Below are 21295 nucleotides of genomic sequence, written 5' to 3'. Positions count from 1 at the left end.
CCGCTCGGTGGAGGGGGCTGGAGGCTGGGGCAGTGAAGGGTGGGGGACGCCCGGAGAGGAGCCTGGAAGGCCTTTTACCCCGCTTCCAACCTCTTCCCTCAGGTATTTGCCCAAAGCGTCCTGGCTTCCAAATCCAAAAGGCCGTAACTCTCTCAGAGGAGAGAGATTTTCCAATTGTCACCCTGTATGAGGACTTTAACCTCCCTGGGCCTCAGTTTCCACCTTTCAGATGTGGGGAAATTGGCCTAGGTGACCTTCACTGCCCTTTCCAGGTATAAGTGATGTGATCTTGAGGGCTCCCTGGAGAGAGAAAAAAAACATTGGGCTCAGCTTCTGCTGCTTCCACCCCCCACTCCTGTCCTAGCGACAATTGGCGGGACCATTGACCTGGGTTTCCGTAAGGCGAGGCCTGTTGACCACTGAAGACACTCAGTGTCCCAAGACACTTGGAAATAGAGGGAAGGGGTTGTGCAGTTAAACTTGACTGCATGGATAAATCAAAGATTCGGCCAAAAAGTTTTTATTTATTTTTAATAAACTGGGCTTTGCCATTACCCAGCTAGATTTTTAACTAATGATTTCGTCATTCCCAAACTATATATTTCTGTATATCTGTAAAATGAGGTGATCTCTCTATATAACTTTTTTTTCTTGGACCTCTTCTCAGGATACTGTTTCTTAAAAATATAAAATAAAATGTATAGGATTATAAAGGGCTTAGCACAATAAATTTATAAAGAAAGTTATTTATATTGAAATTAAATTGCAGAAATTTTGAAAAATAAGCTCTCCAAGCCTATGTTTGTAGATTTAGAGCTAGGAGACTTTTGTAGATATCTAATTCAGTCCCTCATTTTGATGAGTGAGTGAAGTGTCCCAGAGAAAAGTGATTGATTCTCCCAGGGTCACAGAAATAACAGCAAAAATAGGGCTGAGATTCAGACTAGGATTTTCTACTGATCAGCTGCCTTTCTACTGTGCTAGACTGCCTCCTGTCTGCTTTGAGTAAAATTCCTGCTTGGTCCTGGAATGTTTATATAATACATAAACTATAGAAGAAAGTTAGGGACATTATTTGGCAACTCCATATTATTTGTAATTTAGAGGCCATTTTAGTGAATAGATAGACGGGGAATTAAATTTGCTAGATAAGACTTGTAAGAATTAATTAACCTAACTCTTTAAAATTTCCACCTAACTTACATTGATATACAGATTTCATTAGCAAAAATGCACATTAAATCTTTCACTGTGACTATTTAAAAAGTGAGAAATAGGATTTACATAGTTTATATAATTCATTTCCTTTGGAAATTGTTTGCACTTTTCTCCTATTTCTTTGTTTTTCATAGGATCATAGAACTGGAAAGTAACTGGAGGTCATCTAATCTAAATTCCTCATTTTATATATGAGAAAACTAAGAGGGCTGAGGAAATTCAGTGATTTATCCAACGTCACACAGTTAAACAAAAGAGGCAGTTTTGTTTTCTTTTGTTTTTATTTTTGATCCATCTTTGATCCATTTTTTGATTGATGGTTAAATTTATTTATTAACATTGAAAAATACTTCAATGAATTTTATAACTAGTAATATTGTTTTGCAGTTGTACCATTTAGACCAGGCCCATTGTTCCAAGCTGTAAAAAATTGAGCTTTAAAGAATTATATTCTGAAAAAATAAGACTATTTTTTTAATAAAAGCTGGCGTTATGATCCACAGCTGTACCATATTACTTCAGGCTCACAACCATCAGTTGTACTTCCCTATGGCATAGGTAAGTAGGGGAAGGTTAGTGAAAAATAGTTGGAGAAATTATTTTTGTATATAGTTTTATCCAGATGACAAAATTGTAACCATACAGTAATAGTAATTTTGTGTAACTGTGTTTCATTTTAATATGTTATAGAAAAATTATAGGTAATTTTAACTGTAAGTAGTTAAAATTTATTTCCCATCAGGCTGGCTGGCTATAGGATGATGGATTTTTTTTTTCAGCTCCAGCTTATGAAGTCCTTCTATTAAGGCATAGAGAGGAAGGCAGAAAACAGTATTCACTCCTACAAAGTCTGAGTTTCACTGAAGTCATGAAAAAGTATTTTTGAATACTTATATGGATAGTAATATGTTTATAATTTTATGATTGTGCAAATCTTGTAGGCCAAAGGTTTTTCATCTGTTGGTTGCAATCCCATGTGAGGTCATGTTACTAAATGCAAGGGATGTGAAATTACAATTTATTATTAGTAAATTTTGATTTATAGACCTATTTTATATATATGTATACTTGGGATCATATAAAAATTTCTCAATAGAAAAGGGATTAAGAGTGGGAAAAGTTTAAGAATTCCTGTTGTAGGCTACTTTATACAATGGTGATAGGGAGTAGAATATAACTTATCAAATTATCTTTCCATTTCTAGCTCAGTCATCAACTTGCATTTATTAAGTGCTTATTATGTGCCAGAGAGTCTGTTAAGCCCTAGAGATATAAATAAAGGTAAAATAAAGTCTCTGTTCTCAAAGAGTTTACAATAATAGGGGAGGCAACATGTCAACAATTGGAAGACAACTTTGTAAGATAGGTGCTGTTATGATTCTGAAACTAAGGCAGGCCGACGTTAAATGACTTCCCCAAGATCATATACTCAGATACTAGTCTGAGGCTGTATTTGTACTCAGGCCTAGTATTCTACCTATGATGCCATCCGGTTATGAACAGACTATACATAGGATAAATTGGGTGGAGGTAGAGAGGGGAAGTAATCTCACAGGGCAAGGCACTAAGATTAAAGAGGGTAGGAAAATACTTCTTGTAAAAGGTGGGTTGTGGGACTTTTGCTGAGACTTAAAAGAAGGCAAGGAAACCAGAAGTTAGAGATAAATATAAATTTGAAGCCCTTTTTTTTTTCAATCCTTATTTTTTCTGACCTCTCTGCAGCCTTTGACACTGTCCTCATCCTCTCCTTGATTACTCATTTCTCTCTAGGTATGTCACACCACTCTTTCTTAGTTCTCCTCTTACCTAACTGATAACATCATCTTCATACTCAGGTCATACTCAATAACTATGGGTGTCCTCCAGGCCTCCATTCCATGCCTTCTTGTCTTTCAATACTATTTTATTTGGTGATCTTGTCAGCTCCCATAGATTAATTTATCAGTTTCAAGTCTGCTTATCCAGCCCCAACCTGTCTACTCACTTCCACTCTCATATGGCCAGTTGCCTATTAGGCATCTTAAGCTGGATGTTTTGTAGAAATCTTAAAACTCAACACGTCCAAAACTTGTTGGAATCTTTACAAACTGTTAAGCCATTGGAGTTGGTAGAGACAATAATTATCTAATTTGGCATGGTTCAATATGATTGATTTGATCTTAGAAGGAGATATTTTGGGCCAGAACTTGAAACAAGGTACTAAGTACCTAGTCCCTTTCTAGTCTTCTTATACTTCATGGCCCTATCTCTACTTTTTCAGCCTTAAATATCATCTATGTACTCTTCCATCCATTGACATATTTTATCATCACCACAACAAGGGAGGTGCCCTTATTTCTACTTTACAGTTGAGGAAACTGAGGTTAAGTGACCTATGTAACTGAGGTCACACTTGACCTTGGATCTTTCTAATGGCAGGTCCAAGACACTATCCAGTGTCAACTTTGTGCCACTTAAGTTTATTCAATAGGAAAGAGTAATGCCATATATATGGTTAGACATGAATTTTAGGAAACAAAATTTGGAAGCTTTGAGGATTAATTCAAATGGAAAATTTGAGGCAGGGAGACCAGTTGGCAGACTATTGAAATAGTTCAGATGTGAGGTGATAAGAGCCTGCACCCAATTATTAGCATTATCAAAGGAGAGAAGGAGGAATATGAGGAAAATATCATGAAAGGTATTTTTGGCAGGCCTGGGAAATAAATTGCATGGGTGGTAAGGATGGTAGTGAGAGATTTAGGATGATACCTAGATTGTGATCCTAAGTGATTGGAAGGATGGAAAAGGGAAAGATTATCATTTCAGTTTTAGACATATTGAATTTAATATTACTATTGGATATCCAATTTAGGGTGTCTAAAAGGCATGATTAGAGATCATTAAAAGAAATTAGGGCTGAATAAGTCGATCATCAGCGTAGAGATGATATTTTAATCTGTGGAGATGAGATTAAGTGAAATAGTATAGAGGGACATGAGAAGAGGCCCCAGAACAGAACCCTGTAGGATACCTATGTTTAGTGGGCATTACCTGGATAAAAATCCAGGAAAGGAAAGTATGAAAGAGGGATGAGATGGGTAAGAGGAGAATCAGGAAATAGTAGTGTCACAGGGCATTTGGAATTTTTTGGATTGAATTGCATCATTCCTAATATTGGAGATTCAAGGGAGACCATGCTTTCCCCAAGGATTTGGGTAACTTTATGAAATTCAGGAGACACTATTCCGTATGAAGACTGTAACAACATCCTATTCATTATGACATATCATAGACCCATGCTGGAGTAACCTAAGCCATTTGTAAGTAACGTAAAACTGAACTGGCTTCCTTTATGACCAGAGACTTAAGTGATCTTCCTGTAGCTGCTGGATATAGATTTCACCGGAGCTAAACAAACATGTATATGAGTAAGTTAAATGATCAAGATTCATCTTTGTAGATAAAAGAAGAAAGGCTTAGAGGTTCTGATTTGATAGAAAAGTAAGATGAATCTGGAGTTATTTTGACTATTAAAATTGAATGTTTACAGAAGAGTTCAAAATTAGGTCGTCAAATGTTCTCATCCCAAGATTCTCTGCTAGACATTAAAATCTAAAAGAAATAGATCTGGAAATGTCCACATTATTGCTCTTAACATCTGTGCGTGCTTATTTTTCAGTTATATTTTTTTTCATATGCTAATATGTGTTAGAGGAAGAGGGAAGAAGGGAAGTGGGCTGTTTGGTGACACATATTAAGTTATTAAGGTATTGGTTTTCAATTTTAGGTGTTATTAAGAAGCCTCACTTCCATTGCTTCCAAACAAGGACTGCTCCTCATGAAAGTGTATTGAAACATATTGACAAATAACCTGCATGATATTTAAAATGCGATGTTTCTGACCATTGAAGTCCGGCTCTAAGGTGAAATAAAACACGTTCCCTTGGAGAAATTAATTTGGGTAGGTATCTTTTCATTAGCTGTTTTTCTTTATATTTATTACTGTAATAATTGGGGTTCTAGAGATAGCATAAAAAATGGACATGGAATCAAAGAAATAAAACAAAACAGAGCAACAGAAAAATTTATTTAACCAGAAGAGCAGTTCAACCTATTTTGGAGGGATTAGTAGTTACAGAATTTTAGTGACCTCTTCCCCAGATAAATTTAAATTATGGCATTCTTTAACTTAGGAAGGGTATGTTTCAGAAGTCCATTTTTAAGCCTCTGATTTGGAATTCATTTTTCCATAGAAATAATGAATAATTTTTAATTACATAAAAGAAGTCACCTTTCTGAACTCTGTGTGTTCTGAATTACACTTAATAAACATGGGTAAGTTGTTTTTATGAGTATAAGAAGACATCTGGATTTGAACTCCTCTACTATTTATTCATTTATATCAAACATTCCTAAGTCAGGGAATTGCCCATTTAAAAATGTTAAATATTTCAATTTTTTTACTGATGTTTTCTTTTTTATATTAGCTGTGTTCTCCTTTTTCTTTTTAGGTACTTTTTTGCTAAAAATCTCTTAACTGTTAAAAGGTCTTAACAAAGTTAAGATAGGTCTCATATAGGAATGTTTTTGGTTACTTTCTTTGGAACTTATTAACATTTTCAGGTAAGTGTTAAACTTTATCCCAAAACTATTATTTTCTTCTATCTCAAGTTGTTTTTATGTTTTGAGATCCCTGTCTATAAAAACCTTTTTCTCTTTTGTACCTTATTTATGTCCACAAGTAGTCTCTCCTTATTACTTTTGCCTTTTTATTATTATATTCAATTTAAATTTCCATACATTTACTTTCCCTTAGCTGCTCATAACCATCTGTTGTCCTTTGCTTTGTTTTCTTGCTAGTCTCCTTATGTGGCCCCATTGCTAATCCCCATCTGTTCTTTCAGGCATCTTCATTCTCTTCAGAAGACTTCATAATGGAATCTATGAGTTCTCTAATAACTAGAGTGGAACAAAGTAAAGTTATAAATAATCCCCATATCACAATCCATTTCCTACCAGAGTGACCATATATGTACCATTTTTATTTGTCACTTTAGTGCCAGATTATCTCTTAAAAAATTGTTACCAGAAATTATTTAGGATTTAGAGTCTTATTTTTCTTTGCTATTTTGTTTCTCGCTGTACCACAATTGATATTCCAGTAAGCATTGAAATTTAAAATTATTAAACTAAATATCTTTAATAATTTTTCTGAAAATGCCTCAGAATAAGAATTTAAAATTACAAAAATTCATGCAGTACAAAATTTTGGTCAGGATTTTATGATGTTTGTAAACAGAAACAAGAATGTTTAAAAAATTTTTAAACAAAATAATCATACTGATAATATTAGCTGTTTTAGTAGATATAATTAGCCTACATTTCCTTTGTTTGTTTTTTTTTTTCCTTTGGCTTTTTAAATTTAACTTTCATAATAATTCATGTTAGAATATAGTACTAAGTACACTCTCATTTCAGTCTTGAAAGATAGCCTAGCCCTATGGTCTTTTTTGTACCTACCCTTTAGATTGTTAGCTTGTAGAGTTTTACCAATAGGAATTCAGTAATGGTTATTCAGTATAATGGTTATCATTTTAGATGGTAAAGTAGTCAAATATGGTACTTTGAACTTACATAGATACTTCTGTGTAGTTGCAACTTAATTTTAGTGCTTTCAACACCATTATAAATCCCTCTATGCCTTCTTATCTTGTGTCTTCCTCATTCATATTTTTGCTTAAAACCTCCATTGGATGGGGTTCATCCAATGTTTATTTTGTTTTAATATCTGAATTTCTTTAATATCTGAAAAGTACTATGGAATACTTTACTGGCCCTTTGTTTCTGATATTCACAACATGATCCAGCTTATACATATTTTTTAATGATATCTTCTCTACAAATATGCCTGTTTATATCTTGAAACAGTCTTGAAATCATCAACAATTTTGATTCATAGGAAATTGTGTTATTTGATTTGTATCCCTGAATGCTATTGGTATTTAAAAATTAGACTTTTGCAGCAGCAGGATTATCAGAAATTCTGTTGTTTGCCAAATGTGATTGTTTAATATCTTTTACTGAATTTTGAGCCTTGTTAATTGTTTTTGTGCAACAACTTTTCTATATATAGTTAGACCAATTAAATGGACTATCTGTCCAGTTGTCTATCATATTTTTGAACATGTGTTTTTCATCTATGTTGTTTTTCCATTTTGGATGGGTAAACCATTCTTGTAAAAATTATTAACAGTATCACTGAGGAGTCTATAGTGTACTATGATTTGAAGCAATTGATTCATTATTCCATTAAAAGAGAATCATTTTTATTTGGATTCTACAAGATATCCAATGCACTGGCAAACATCATAGGTGAACATATATTTCTCTCTGCCATATGCCTCATATCATGTCAGTATTCAGAAGGTCAAAAAAGGTTAATCTCCACAAATACAATTATCCTTAAATCTTATATAATCTTAACCTACTTTCTGTTCTACCTTTAAGTATTTTCTCATATTTTCATTTATTCCTAGAATAAACTTTCCCCTCTTCCATATAGATCATTTTAAGTCCAGGTCTTTTTTCCCAATTCCTCTATGAAATTTTCTCCAATCCTTTCCCTTTTCCTCCATTCCAAGTGAAAGTGATCTCTTCCATATCAAAATTCTAATGGAATTTTGCTTGGACCTAGAATTGGCATTTATCTTGATTTCTTTCACATAACAGGTATTTATTTTTTTAATGAACATGTTTGCTCTCATATTAGACTATTACATTCCTGAAAGCAGTGTTTTTGTTGTATCATCAGGGCCTACCACAGTGTCTACTGAATTTTATTTAAGACAGACCTATAAAATTCTAGTTGACTTTGCCTCGTCAAATGCCCTTTTAAATTTACAATAGATGTTAACGGGCTCTATATTCTTTATATCTGTCAGTATGGGACTGTGAAGATACCATCTGCTATTGAAAATTGCCTTCAAAAGCCTGCCTGGTCCCTTTTCCTATTTTCATCAAAAATACTTTTGTGCATAAATCATAAAGATTTGTTTTTTTATTTTTTGCTGAGGCAATTGGGGTTAAGTGACTTGCCCAGGGTCACACAGCCAAGAAGTGTTACTCAAATTTGAATTCAGGTCTTGCTGACTTAAGGGCTGGTGCTCTATTTACTGCACCGCCTAGCTGCTCCCAACCATAGAGATTTTTTAGAGATGAGAAATTAAAAATTATGAATTGTAATTGCTAGAGTCTTTTATTTATTTATTTTTTTTTTTTTTGGTAAAAGAACCAACTATGATCTTTTCCATTCTTTTGAAAGCTTTTATTCTTTAGGATATATCCAAATTTGGTTCTTAAGTGCCTTAAAAATCATGTTGCCTCCACAAATTTGTTTACCAAATGTTTACTAAAAATTTATGTGTCAAGTACTGTACTGGGGATTAAGAAACAAAATAATTTCTGTCCTTTAGAATCTTACAATCTATGAATGATTGCATTGGGATGACAGTATAAATGTAGAAAATCAGATATAAACCATATAAAATATTTTGGGGGGGTCAACAGGGCAAAGGATCTAGCAATTAAGGAAAATAGGATAGGCTTCTTATAAAAGATTGTTCTTTAGGTTAGCCCCAGAAGAAACAAAGAATTGTAAGAAGCAAAATATGAGGAGGGAGTACATGCTAAGTCCAGTTGATATTTGTGCGAAGTTATGGAGACAGGAGATGGATATGGGTGCAAGGAATAAGGCTATTTGACTAAAATAATAAATTCTTGAAGGGATTCAGCAAAGGCAACTGAGAGGGAGTGTCTAAACAGGTAGGAGAACAAAAAAGAGGAAACTCATGAAAATCCAGGGAGGAGGTGAAGGTTAGGATGAAGGAATTGTTGGCAATGCCAAATATCACATAGATATCAAGGAGGAGAGAAAAACTGTGAAGTAATAGTCTTATCCAGCCATATAAGTTGTCATTTACTATGTCACTAGTAACTCAGTCAATAAACATTAAGCACCTACTATGTACCAGATATGCTATGTTTTTGGAATATAAATACAGATAAAGAGTCCTTGGCTCAAGGAGCTTACAATCTAATTGGGAAAGACAAGACACAAAAAGAAGCTGAAAAGGGTAGTGGGGGGCAGAAAAGGTACCTGGTGATGGAAAGAAGTGAAAAGAAGCTTAGCTGATAAAAAACAGGGAAAAGACTATTGGACCCCTTTCTTAAATTGAGGTTTTGGAGCTTTTGGTCCAACCTTACTGGAAGCTTCTCATGAGATGTCAGTTTGTTGTGATTCAACTGTATTTGACTCTTTGTGACCCCATTTGGGATTTTCTTTTTTAATTTTAATTTTTTAATTAACCTTTTTTTATTTTCAAAACACATGCATAGATAATTTTCAACATTCATCTTTGCAAACTTTGCAAAACCTTGTGTCACAAAATTTTTCTCCCTCCCTTCTCCCCAGCCTTCTCCCCTAGGCAGCAAGCAATACAATATGTGTTAAACGTGTGCAATTTTTCTATACATATTTCCACAATTATCATGCCTCACAAGAAAAATCAGATCAAAAAGAAAAAAAAATAAGAAAACAAAATGCAAGCAAACAATAAAAAAAGTGAAAATGCTATATTGTGATCAACACTCAGTACCCATAGTCCTCTCTCTAGGTGCAGCATTTAGCATTTTCTTGACTGAGAATCTGGAAGAATTTATCATTCCTGCTGTAGTTTATTTTAAAGATGAGGAAACTGAGGCAAACAGGGTTAAGTGATTTGCCCACAGTCACACAGCTAAGTTTCTGAGGCCAGATTTGAACTCAGGAAGAGGAGTGCTCCTAATTCCAACCCAAGACTATCCACTGTATCACCTAGCTGCAGAGATATCAGTATCAAGTCTGATTTGATATTGCAGGAAAAGGTGATTTCTCCTTAGTTTCATTTGGATAATGTGAGGTTTGAAGCCAGATTGCTAGAAGTTTAAAAAGTCAGAGAAAGTGAAAGCAATGAATATAAGCAGTTTTTTCTAGGAGTTTTGTTGTGAAAAAGGGGGGAGAGAGAGAGAGAGAGAGAGAGAACCATTGAGGGTTTTTAGGATCTAGTAGATTTGGATATGATTGTAGGCAGAAAGAGCCAGTATGGAAAGATAGAAAACTAAAGGGCATGATGGTAAGGGGAAGCTACTGGAGGCAATGGAATCAAGGAAACAAGTAGACAGGATAGTTTTGGGGGAAAGGATCACCTCTAATCAGAAATAGGAGGAAAGGGTGGGAATGTTGATCACAGGATTTTAAGATATAAATGAGAGGAAAGTGGCTATTTAAAATGGCCTCTATTTTCTTAGCGGTTGTGAGGTCCCTTATGGAGAGAGAAAGGAAAAAGATGAAAGAGAAAGATAAAAAGATGGTTCAGGAGGCTTAAGGAGAGAAGTGGTTTAAAATTGCAGCTGTGGGGAATGATGGGGAATCCATTAGGAGAAAAATAAAAGATACATCTTGCTGAATGGTAATATTAGAGGAACAAATTCATACTAGACCCAGTCACCCTGATGTGAATTCCTTTTAACACCCTTTAGCAATACTTGACTAAGAACATAAAAAATCACATGGTCTGGGTTATCCAGGGTTGGCCTCAACAAGGCATCCATGGTGATAGAACAAAGGAGCAAAATTTTTTTTCTTTATAAATTGAAACAGACCTAGTTTTCTTCCTGACTTAATCTTGTACAAAGACATCTGGTACTACCATGGAAAAGGCTGAATATATTAGTTCCACTGATGAAACTAGATTGCTGTAGAAATGTCAGCAGAACTGACATTCCAAGTTCTGTATCTCTTTTTCTGGATTCCATATCTATACTTCCAAGTATAATTTGGCTTAATTGTCATAAAAAGTTCTCTGTGAGCTTTTTTCTTCATTGTTTAATGCTATATCATGAGGCATTACCCATGGTTTTCTTTGTTCACCTGTAATGCTTGGTGGGTAGCTTAACTCTAAAGTAGGATATCCTCGGCTGCCATATCTTTCTTTTTAGAAAATACATTGGTTTTTGCTGACTTCATGTAGTTTCAGAACACTTTCAGCTTCGTTGTTGTAATTGCTGTTTTGTAGGATTAACTTCTAAGAAATGATGATGGAAACATGTTCATTTTGTTCATTTCTCTCTTTTCAGAATCAAGTTGTTTAAATTGGTCAGGTTATAAAATTGTCATAATCACACAGCATCTTCTCATCTTTCTCCTTCCAGTTTTTTTTTTTTACTTTGAACATTTCTCTTATTACCTGATAGTGTATCATTCTGAAATGATTGCTATATCTGTAATTATTTCCTGTTTAATATAGTCAAAATTATTTTTATAATGCTATCTAGTGACTGAGACTTCAAAGAAGTCTGGAAGCCCCACCCCTTTTTTTTCCACTTCTTGATCCAGATTCGTATTTTCCAACTTGATTTTTGACATCCTTTTCTTTGTCCAACTTTGCATTGAATTAATTTAGTGTATTTTGACTTAGTTTGGTTAGTTTTGACTTAATTTGCAATCCAATTCAGCAAGCATTTATGTGCCAAATGTGCTCTGTGTGCCAAACACTATGGTAGGCCCTGGGTAACATTAACAAAAATGTAGTAGTAGTACCCTACTATAAGGAACTTAGATTCAAACACCATATATACAGATAAGTAAATAAAAAATATGTACAAAGCAAATCCTAAGTAATTTTGGATCATTAACAAATTTAGGAAAATCAGAAAAGACCTCCTGTAGGAGGTGAAAGTACTTTGAATTGAATTTTGAAAGGAACATGGATTCCAAGAAGCAAAAGTAAACATGAGGAGCATTCTAGGCATGGGATACAACCTGTACAACGGTACAAAGGTGGGAAATGAAATACAGTATATAGAAAACATTTTAGCTAAAACATTGAATGCATGAGGAAGAGTAATGGGAACTTAATATAAGAAAAAGAGGTCAAAGTCAGATTGGGAAGGATTTTAAATAATAAGCAGAGGAGCTTATATTTTATCCTAAAGAAAGAGGGAGCCATTGGAACTTCTTTGTTCAGGGCAATTTTAGTTTGTCAGTTGTGTGAAGGATGGATTGGAGAGTGGAGATACTTAAGGCAGGGCAATAGTCAAAGTGAGATTTAAGGAGAGCATGAATGTGTATGAATAAAAATTCATACAAACTCATGATATACATATAACAATAATTAAAATAATAAACATGTATTCCCTACTATATAACAGGCATTGTATGTTATTATCCCCATTTTTATAGATGAGAAAACTGAGGGAATCAGGTTAAGTGACTTGCCATGGAGTCACACTACTATTAGGTGACTATAACATACAGGTCTTCCTGATTCCAGGCCCAGCCAGCCCTCTAATCCTGCATCACCTTGATGCCCCTAATAAAATTTGTTGAATACAATTAATTTAGCAAGAAGATATTTGATAGGTTGTCATTCTCGCTGTTAGAGGACAGAGTCCTCATAGCAATGAGATCCTAGATCTATTGCAAGATTAGAGGATCTTGTCATGTTTTTTTTTTTTTTTAATAATTTCTTTACATCTTCTGTACTAAATATTGACATATAAGCAATAATAAGTACCTTGTTGGTGCTTCATGGTACCATTATCATTTATTAGATTATCAATTTCCTATCACTTTTAACCATAGATTCAAACCAATTCTGCCAAATCCTTAATTTATCTCTCCAAGAACCTTTGAACCATCTTTTCATTTAGCCACATCCTCTCCATGTATTTTAGTTTTAACAAGACATATGTGATTCTCTTCTACTAACATGTTATTCTTTGGTCTTTGGACAGAGATTGCACAAAGTATCAAAGTGTCAAAAGTTTAATGTTTACTTAAGAACTGCATGATTCTTGGGCCCTCCTCTCCTTTTCTGTCACTTTACCGCTAACAATGAAAACACGAAAAAAAACTTGTATTTTTGTCTTTTTCATAGCTATCTAGCCTTCTTTTGATGGGCCTTTCTGTAATTATGTAGATTTTCATTTACCATTTAGTAGAACCTATCAAATCACTGGCATAGTCTTCAAGAATCTAGGATTATTTCCACACCAGGATGAGATAGCAGAATAGTACTTTTTGTGGAGGAAATTTCTATTTCCCTAATGAAAAATGTGGTATAGTAGTTTTCTTATGTCTATAGGTGAAAAGAATTTCACTTCTTACAGATTTTAACTTTTCATGTTTTCAATTTAAATATTTTAATAAAATTGTTTGATCTTAGTCTACAAGGAAAATTTTAAAAATAGAATATATTTAGGGAAATAACATTTCTTCTTTTTCAGAGTAAGACAAATCTTATTCTGCAGCCATGAAATTTCTACTGATTTTTGACTTTGACCATACAATCATAGATGACAATAGTGACACCTGGATTGTGAGATGTGCTCCTGAGAAAAATCTTCCCAATGAACTAAAAGATTCTTATGAAAAAGGAAAGTGGAACGAATATATGGGCAGAGTCTTTAAATATTTAGGAGATAAAGGAATAAGGGAATATGAAATGAAAAGAACTATGACAGAAATACCTTTTACTGAAGGAATGATAGAGCTTATAAACTTTGTTGGAAAGAATAAAGATATTTTTGACTGTATAATCATTTCAGATTCAAATACAGTTTTCATAGATTGGATTTTAGAAGCTGCCAAAGTTCGTGATCTGTTTGATGAAGTGTTTACAAACCCAGCAGCTTTCAATGACAATGGTTATCTTATTCTGGAAGGTGTTCATGTTCATAATTGTGATAAGTGCCCAAAGAATCTCTGTAAAAAAAAAGTTATGATAGAATTTATAGATAAACAATTACAAAAAGGAGTGAAATACACCCAAATTATTTACCTGGGTGATGGTGAGAATGATTTCTGTCCAATAACCTCTCTAACGAAGAATGATGTTGCTATGCCTCGCAAAGGTTATTCTTTATATAATTTGATTTCTGACATGCCTCAAGATGCTTCTCTGGAACCTTCTATTGTAATTTGGTCATCAGCTTCTGAAATACTTTCTCATTTGAAATTACTTACAAAGGAATGATTTATAACAAAATTGGAGATAGATTAAATGAATAAGAAAAGAAGCTTATACTTAAATTTTACATAGTAGCAGAAAAAGTAGTTGTTATATTCTAAAGGAATATATGCAATATCAGTATATCCCAAATTTAATACTTTCCTTTTGAGATGAAATGCAAGAAAGTGTAATTTTTTTTAAAAATGTTCCTAATTCGCTTCATAAAATCTCATTTATTATTTTACAGGGAATAGGTTTATTCACTGTACATATGATTCTTGTCAATGTAATCTCCAGCAACAAAACTTAAAATTCTTAAGAATATTCATTAGCACAGGGCATGTTATAGTAACTTTTTTAGAGAATTGTGCCATTGAAATAAAGTCTTACTGACACTATTATACCAAAACATGTTAATTTTAAGGATCTAATTTTTAGGCTTAAATGTCCAGCATGTAATTACTCTTCTGGTTTTTATTCCAAATTATTAATAGAGGCCCTTAGCCCCTAAAAGATGTACTTAGAATAATTTAATGTGGAAAAAATGTGTACCATTTATTCAGTTATTTTGTAAATGTAAAACATAAATAAACACATCTCATTTACCTTTATTTGTTGTAGAGAAAGTGACTTAGAGATCTATTAGATTAAATTATTTTGGATCACATCCAGTCTTACAGATAGACATCTATCAATATGTCAGCTCTAATAGTTGTTTTTGAAATTTTAGTAGTAAAGTATGTTTAAATTTTTTTAGAACTTTATGTAATACATACATACTCCACATAAAATTATCCCAACCAATATCTCTTGACAGTAATACCAGTAATATGTTTTGAATTTCCTCTGTAGAATCCTTTGATCAAGATTAGTCCGGGTACATTCAACTCATGTTCATCTTTGCATCTGCCTCCTCCAACCATTGTTAGATTATCTCACTTTTTCCCTCCCCACCCAGTCAGTCCCTGTCATCTTTGCTTCAGTCACATTTAGAACACCCTCCCACACTAACAAGCTCTACTCTGTAGAACCCTTTCCCTTAAAATCTATCTTTTCTCCCTTCTTCCTCCTAATATCTCATTTAATGACATTGTTCCTCTGATTCCAATTATAATGTATTTCACCTAATGTCATGAAATTAGAGGAATGAATTAACATTAGGCAGGGTATACTGATATATACAGAAATGTATGTATATACAAAAGACAGGCAAAAAGCAAGAAAATACCAAAGAGAAATTGTAGCTTTAAAGACTTCACGATAATAAAATATTCTTGTCTTAATAAATTGTTTTTCTGCAAACTTGTACCTTGTTCTGCAAACAACTGTTTCTTGAAGGTAAGTTAAACATTCAAAAAAGTGGCAAATTTCTTCAAATGAATATAATTTTTTGGATCAGTAACTTAACTAAATGATACTCTTATAGCCAGGATTCTCCATGTGCTATTTTGATATTTATATAGTTAATATAAATTAGTTTTATCGTCCTCAATGCCTATGAAGTTCTATGTAAGCAGTAGACTTTCTTCCCAAATCATGTTAATTACTTATGTCATCTATTACCAGGATATAGCATCTAGTAAAAAAAATTAAAAATAATTTATCCTTTATTCTTAGTGATTATAAGAGCTCATCTGGTCCAATCCATGTCCAAAGCCTGAATGCCATTACAAAATCCTTAACTAATGGTTATTCAGCAACTACTTGACAGTTGTCCTTCAGTGACAGAAAACTCAAGTCCTAGTTCTACTTTGGGGCAGTTCTAATTCTTACAAAATATTTTCCTTGTGTTTGATCAATAAGCATTTGTTTACCCAGGCTAAATTCTAGGGATACAAAAGAAAGAAAAACAGCCCCTACCCTCAAGTACCTCACATTTTGATGGAGACCGCATGCAAACTACAATGTACATAGATTATATTTAGAATATAGATGGTAGGTACACTAACAGGAAATGCACTAGCTATGGGAGAGGTTCAGGAAAGGCTTAAGCCAACAGGTGGGGTTGGAATTATTTTGAAAGGTCAAAGAAGCTAGGAGGCAGTGTTTGGAAAAGGATCTGCTTATCTGTTACTTCCACTTACTGTTACATATTCCTGCCTTTTAGGAACAAGAAAAAAATTCTCCTTCCATAAAACAGGCCCTTAAGTATTTAAAACAGTAATGATGACCCTTTTAACTCTCCATGTTAAAGATCTCAAATTTTTTTTTTTTCAAATGAGCCATCCTAATGGCTCATCATCCTAATTTCTATTCTTTAGATTAAATTCTAACTTGTGCTTAAAATGTGTCCAAAACTGAACGGAGTTTGCCAGATAGAGTCTAGTTAGATCAGAGTAAAAATAGATTATTATCTCTCATTCTGGACCTTGTACTTTTATTCATGCAGCCTAGTACCAAGTTAGCTTTTTGGATGTCTTGTAATACTGTTTCATGAATTGCCACATTAGGAAGACCTCATGGCACATTTATGGGATGACATGAACAAGTCTCACAGATTCATCATTAGGACATCTAAAGATTATAGATCCATTTTAGTGATTTATCCTGTTGGCTTTTATTGAGTTTGCAGCCCATGAAAATTCCCAGATATTTTTCACAGTATTGTTTATCCTTACATTCTCTGCTGATATGTTGACTGGCTGCTCCTAGGAGGGTGTTCCCCTACATTTAGCCTTGGATTTTTCTATATCCTTTATACTTGTTTGTTTGATCTCATCAAACCCTTTGTTTCAGTTATCTCAAGTGACTTCTACATCAGCATAGCCAGCTCTCATCTACATCACCAACTGCCTAGTACATATTTCAAATGGAATGTCCCAGAAATATCTCAAAAAATATGTCAACTATTTCCTTATTCCTAAAAGCAACCTTCCTCTAAACTTTTACCATCCAAATCTCAACCTAGAGTCACCCTGATGTGTAACCGCAGTGTCATCCTCAATTTCTTACTCCTTCCATCTCACATATGATTATTTGCCAAATCTTGTCCCTTATATCTTTATCACATCATTTACATATCTTTGTTCATTACCTTTTGACTATTGCATTGGCTTCCTATTGGTTTGCTGGACCTCCCCTCAACAAGTGTCCTCCCCTCAACAATTAATCCTTCACTATCATTTATTTGCCAAAGTAATTTTCCTAAAATACAAGTCTGATTTATCACCTCCCTACTCAGTAAACTCTATTAGCTTCCTGTGATTTCTAGGAGCAACATAAACTTGAACATTTAAAGCACTTTATCAACCCACTCCATGCTTCTTACTTAACACATTATTTTTAATTCTGTGGTTCAGTAATATTGGCCTTCCTGATTTTCTTATAACATGTTGCTCAATCTCCCATTTCTGTGCCTTTGTATGAACTGTTTTCCATGCTTTTTATCTCACTATTGGAATCACTGGTTTTCTTCAAAATTGAGTTTAAGCATCCCAGTCCTTCTTTCCCAGTCTATCCAGCTACTATTTTCTTTTCTTAAACTTGCCTTGTAATCTATTTTGTATATATCATGTATACTCACATACCTACATGTTGTTTGCCTAATTAGACCAGCAGCTTTTTGAGGGCATGTTTTTTTTTATTTTTCTTTTTATCCCTAGCACTTATTACAGTGCCTGGCACACAGTAAGCACTTAATAAATGCTTGTTGGTTGACTGTACAGTTGCCTTTTTGCACCTAAGGGCAGGACTTTCCATTTGTCTTTACTAAATTTAACTTTACTAGCTTCAGATTGTTGTTCAAAAAGTGTGATGAAATGAAAAGAAGCTTCAATATAGGAATTAGAAACCTAACCAAATTCTAACTCTGAAACTAATTAGGTGTGTTTTCTCTGGGATTCAGTCTCCTCATTCGCAAAATGAATTAAACATAGGATTTTGAATTGGAAGAAATATTAAGGATGATCTACTCCACTGCCTTCATTTTAACACTGAAGAAACAAACCCTGGGAATTATAGGGGCTTGCTCAAAGTTATTCATTGAGAGGTAAGTAAGTAACATTAACTGCACAATAAGTTTAATATGTTAGTACCATTAAATTTATTTTCCAAATAAAAAACCAATTCTTTATACTTTTTTCTTATTTTTGCTTTGAGTTTAAGTACCAAAAAGGAACATTTACATATGCAGCAGAAGACAAAAAGAGGATTGAATATGAAATCATGAATATTTCATTCCACTTTTTAAAATATGTGATAAATACTACCGGATTAACTTCCTGTACTGTCTTCCAAACTTTCTGTTCCTTGCATCCTTAGAAATGTTACAGTAGCTCTAAACTTATTTCCTTCTTATCATCTCCTCTCCCACAATTAAAAGCTGAGATAAAAAAGGGGGAAAAAATGAACCTTTAATAAATAAGCAAAAATCAATGTTCATTACAGCGGTTGTATACAAAATATGTCTTCACATTGAGTTCAATATCTGTCAAAAAGTGGAAAATAACGGCTTTTTTAAATGGGTCTTCTAATCATTACATTGATCAGAGTTCACAAGTTCTTCAAATTTGTTTTTCTTTTCAGTGTTGCTGTTATAGAAATTATTCTAGTTCTACTCCACTCTGAAACAGTTCATAATACCTAGTATTCTCTGAAATTCTTTTATAATTGTTATTCTATTATGTTCATATACCACAATTTGTGGTACTCAACCTCTGAAGATTCTATATCTTTTCTTTTTCTTCTTCTTTTCATCTCCACTTTGGGATCCAGAAATTTGTTTTACTCATGAACTCCCTAGTATTACTCTTTCAATTCACCTCCTTGATGCCTGATTGTTTACTGTTTGATGTATTTCTAACTAAACTCTATATATATATGTTCAAATCTCTCTTGGTTCTAAGAACATTTGAGCAATTTTCATTTCTAATTTATTTATCAATGATTTCTTGAAAAGTGTCCCAGCTTTAAAAAAAAAAAAAAAAAAAAAAGATTTTCAGAGAATACAATGATTTCTAAATTATCTCTTAACTTGTTTTCCAAGTCAGTTGTTTTTGGTATCAGATATCTTATTTTTTTTTCAATATCTTAATTGTATTCTAATATTTCATACTGTCACATGGAGTCAGTCCTAAGTGGCCACTACAGTGGTCAAAAATTTTTGTATTTATTTGGCTGAATTAATAGACGTTCCTTGTGATAGCATGGCTGCCAAGAGAGAAAAAATATCCAATCTCAATTTTCATTGTTTTATAGCAAATAAAATTTTTTTTAAATTTCTATTAAAAGATTGTGACAATAAGACAATTTGCCTTATAAAGTAAGATGTTCAAAATCACATTAATTTATTTTTTTTAAATCACTCCTAATCAGTTTTCCATGTTTGTCTCTCCCTGATCCAATCTATCCTTCACAAAACTCCTAAAGTGATTTTCCTGAAGCTTAATTCTGACCAGGTCACTCCCATTTTAATTCAATAAATTACACTATACCATTTTTTTTAGATATTACCTTAGCAAGAACAGTAGTGTTTTTCATGGATGCAAAACAGGCATTTTATGAAACAAAGAAATCTAAAAGATAATTTCAGTCTCAGTCTCAACAATTTAATATAGTTGGTTACTGTAATGCTAATCTACAAGTTGTTTTGATTATGTTAAATTATGTTTGTGGTATTTTTTATTTTTTAAAAAAATACACATATGACTCATCATATCCTCACAATTACCCATTTCTATATAAAATTGTGAACTTCTACTAAATATGTGTTTTAAGTATGTATTAAATTAGCACTATTAACAAAACTGTCTTGCTTGTCCTCTAAATTTCCCTGTTCTCTTCTGTGTGACTTTTTTTTTCATTGACTTAAATTTTTCCTTTTTTCTTTTTTATATCAGACTAATCTTTCTCTTGCTCAATTTCTCTACTCAATCTTGCAAATCTCATACTCTCTCTGACTCTCACACACACAATTATTGAATCAGCTAAGAGTGAAAGCAAATCAAATTGATATATTGGCTTTGTCTATAACAATTACCTTCTGAAGAGTGAACTGGGTAAATATCTCCATTTTACAGATGAAAAAATTGGGGTCTAGCAGTCAAAGTAACTTTAAGTTCCACAATGAATGAAAATTTTATCTACTAAGTAAGGACCAAGGCACTAGATTAGGCATTAGGGACACAAAGACAAAAACAAAACTCTTCCTGCCTTTAAGAAACTAATGTATAGGTGGGACTGGTAATTGAATCCCTAGAGAATCTCAGATTCTTGAGGTAAATCTGCTGGCCTGTGTTTCTAACACCACAACTTGCAAAACCATCACTGGAATGCTTCTCACAAATAATTATTCTGTAAACTCAATTAGCTTTTTCAATAAAGGCATTTTCTCAAGTGGGATAGGAAAAACTAGGGACAAAACATCCATTACTTTGGAGTACATTATCCCACAGACAACAGAAGGAGAGGACCAAATCAAAGTACAATTATAAGCAACCTCCTAGTGGCTAAGGCACTGCCTCTTTGTAGTTTTATTGAAATTCAACAGTGGCCATGGCATCTGTGCTGGACAAGTTGATAGTGTCTCTTCTGGACAGACTGCTCATCTGAGCTTGACGCTCCCCTATATATAGCATCCCCAATGAGTGGTTGACCTGTTGGACTCCCTGGTCTTTTTTGTTCATTCTTTGCAAGATTCTCTATTCACACCTTCCATGCTCAGGCTCAGCTGCAATCTTAGCAGTACCAATTTGCTTTTCCCTCCTCTGCCGTCCCCCCTTCCCCCCCAAAGAGCAGAGACCTTTAGTTTAGGACTGGCAAAAAGCTTCTGCAGTTCTGCACCCTGAGGGCTTTAGCTCTGAGGCTTGCCATTTCTCAGACAGGACTTTGGAGAGCAGAAGTTTGACATTTTCTTTTCATGACTCTATGGTTCAAAGCTGACCTCAATAACAGATCTTATCCTAACTTAATATGACTATCCATCACATTTCCCAAATCTTCATCTATGCAGGCTAGAGTATAACTAGAAAATGGCCATTTGCTAATAATCACCAAACAGCTTTGGGATTTAGGGTTCCCCAGTTTTGTTTTGTTTTTTTAATGTTTTC

General features: G+C 33.6%; 2 protein-coding genes across 8 annotated transcripts in view; both read left to right on the top strand.

Annotated features, from left to right (window-relative positions):
- The window catches only part of LOC100922295, a 32692-nt gene that overhangs the window by 511 nt on the left and 10886 nt on the right, over window positions 1–21295 (top strand). Inside the window, exons 2-6 of one of the 7 annotated variants that reach the window (XR_004233096.1) lie at window positions 1722–1776; window positions 4988–5161; window positions 5712–5823; window positions 6105–6174; window positions 18094–18237. Coding sequence is in view for 6 of the 7 variants with exons in the window: in XM_031960497.1 (XP_031816357.1) it covers window positions 1703–1776; window positions 4988–5070 (157 nt within the window). In the remaining variant the exon portion in view is untranslated. Of the gene's footprint in view, window positions 1–1702; window positions 1777–4987; window positions 5162–5711; window positions 5824–6104; window positions 6296–18071; window positions 18238–21295 lie in introns of those variants that run through there. The other 6 variants (XM_031960497.1, XM_031960494.1, XM_031960495.1 and 3 more) reach the window with 6 other exon arrangements.
- On the top strand, window positions 9771–18065 carry PHOSPHO2 (phosphatase, orphan 2). The gene is made up of 2 exons (XM_031960493.1): window positions 9771–12076; window positions 13525–18065. The coding sequence occupies exon 2, from the start codon at window positions 13551–13553 to the stop codon at window positions 14271–14273; it is 723 nt and encodes a 240-aa protein (XP_031816353.1). The 5' UTR covers window positions 9771–12076; window positions 13525–13550; the 3' UTR covers window positions 14274–18065.

This window comes from Sarcophilus harrisii, chromosome 3 (genome assembly GCF_902635505.1).
Source record: "Sarcophilus harrisii chromosome 3, mSarHar1.11, whole genome shotgun sequence".
Taxonomy (NCBI): domain Eukaryota; kingdom Metazoa; phylum Chordata; class Mammalia; order Dasyuromorphia; family Dasyuridae; genus Sarcophilus; species Sarcophilus harrisii.
This window is presented reverse-complemented; position numbering and strand designations above follow the sequence as displayed.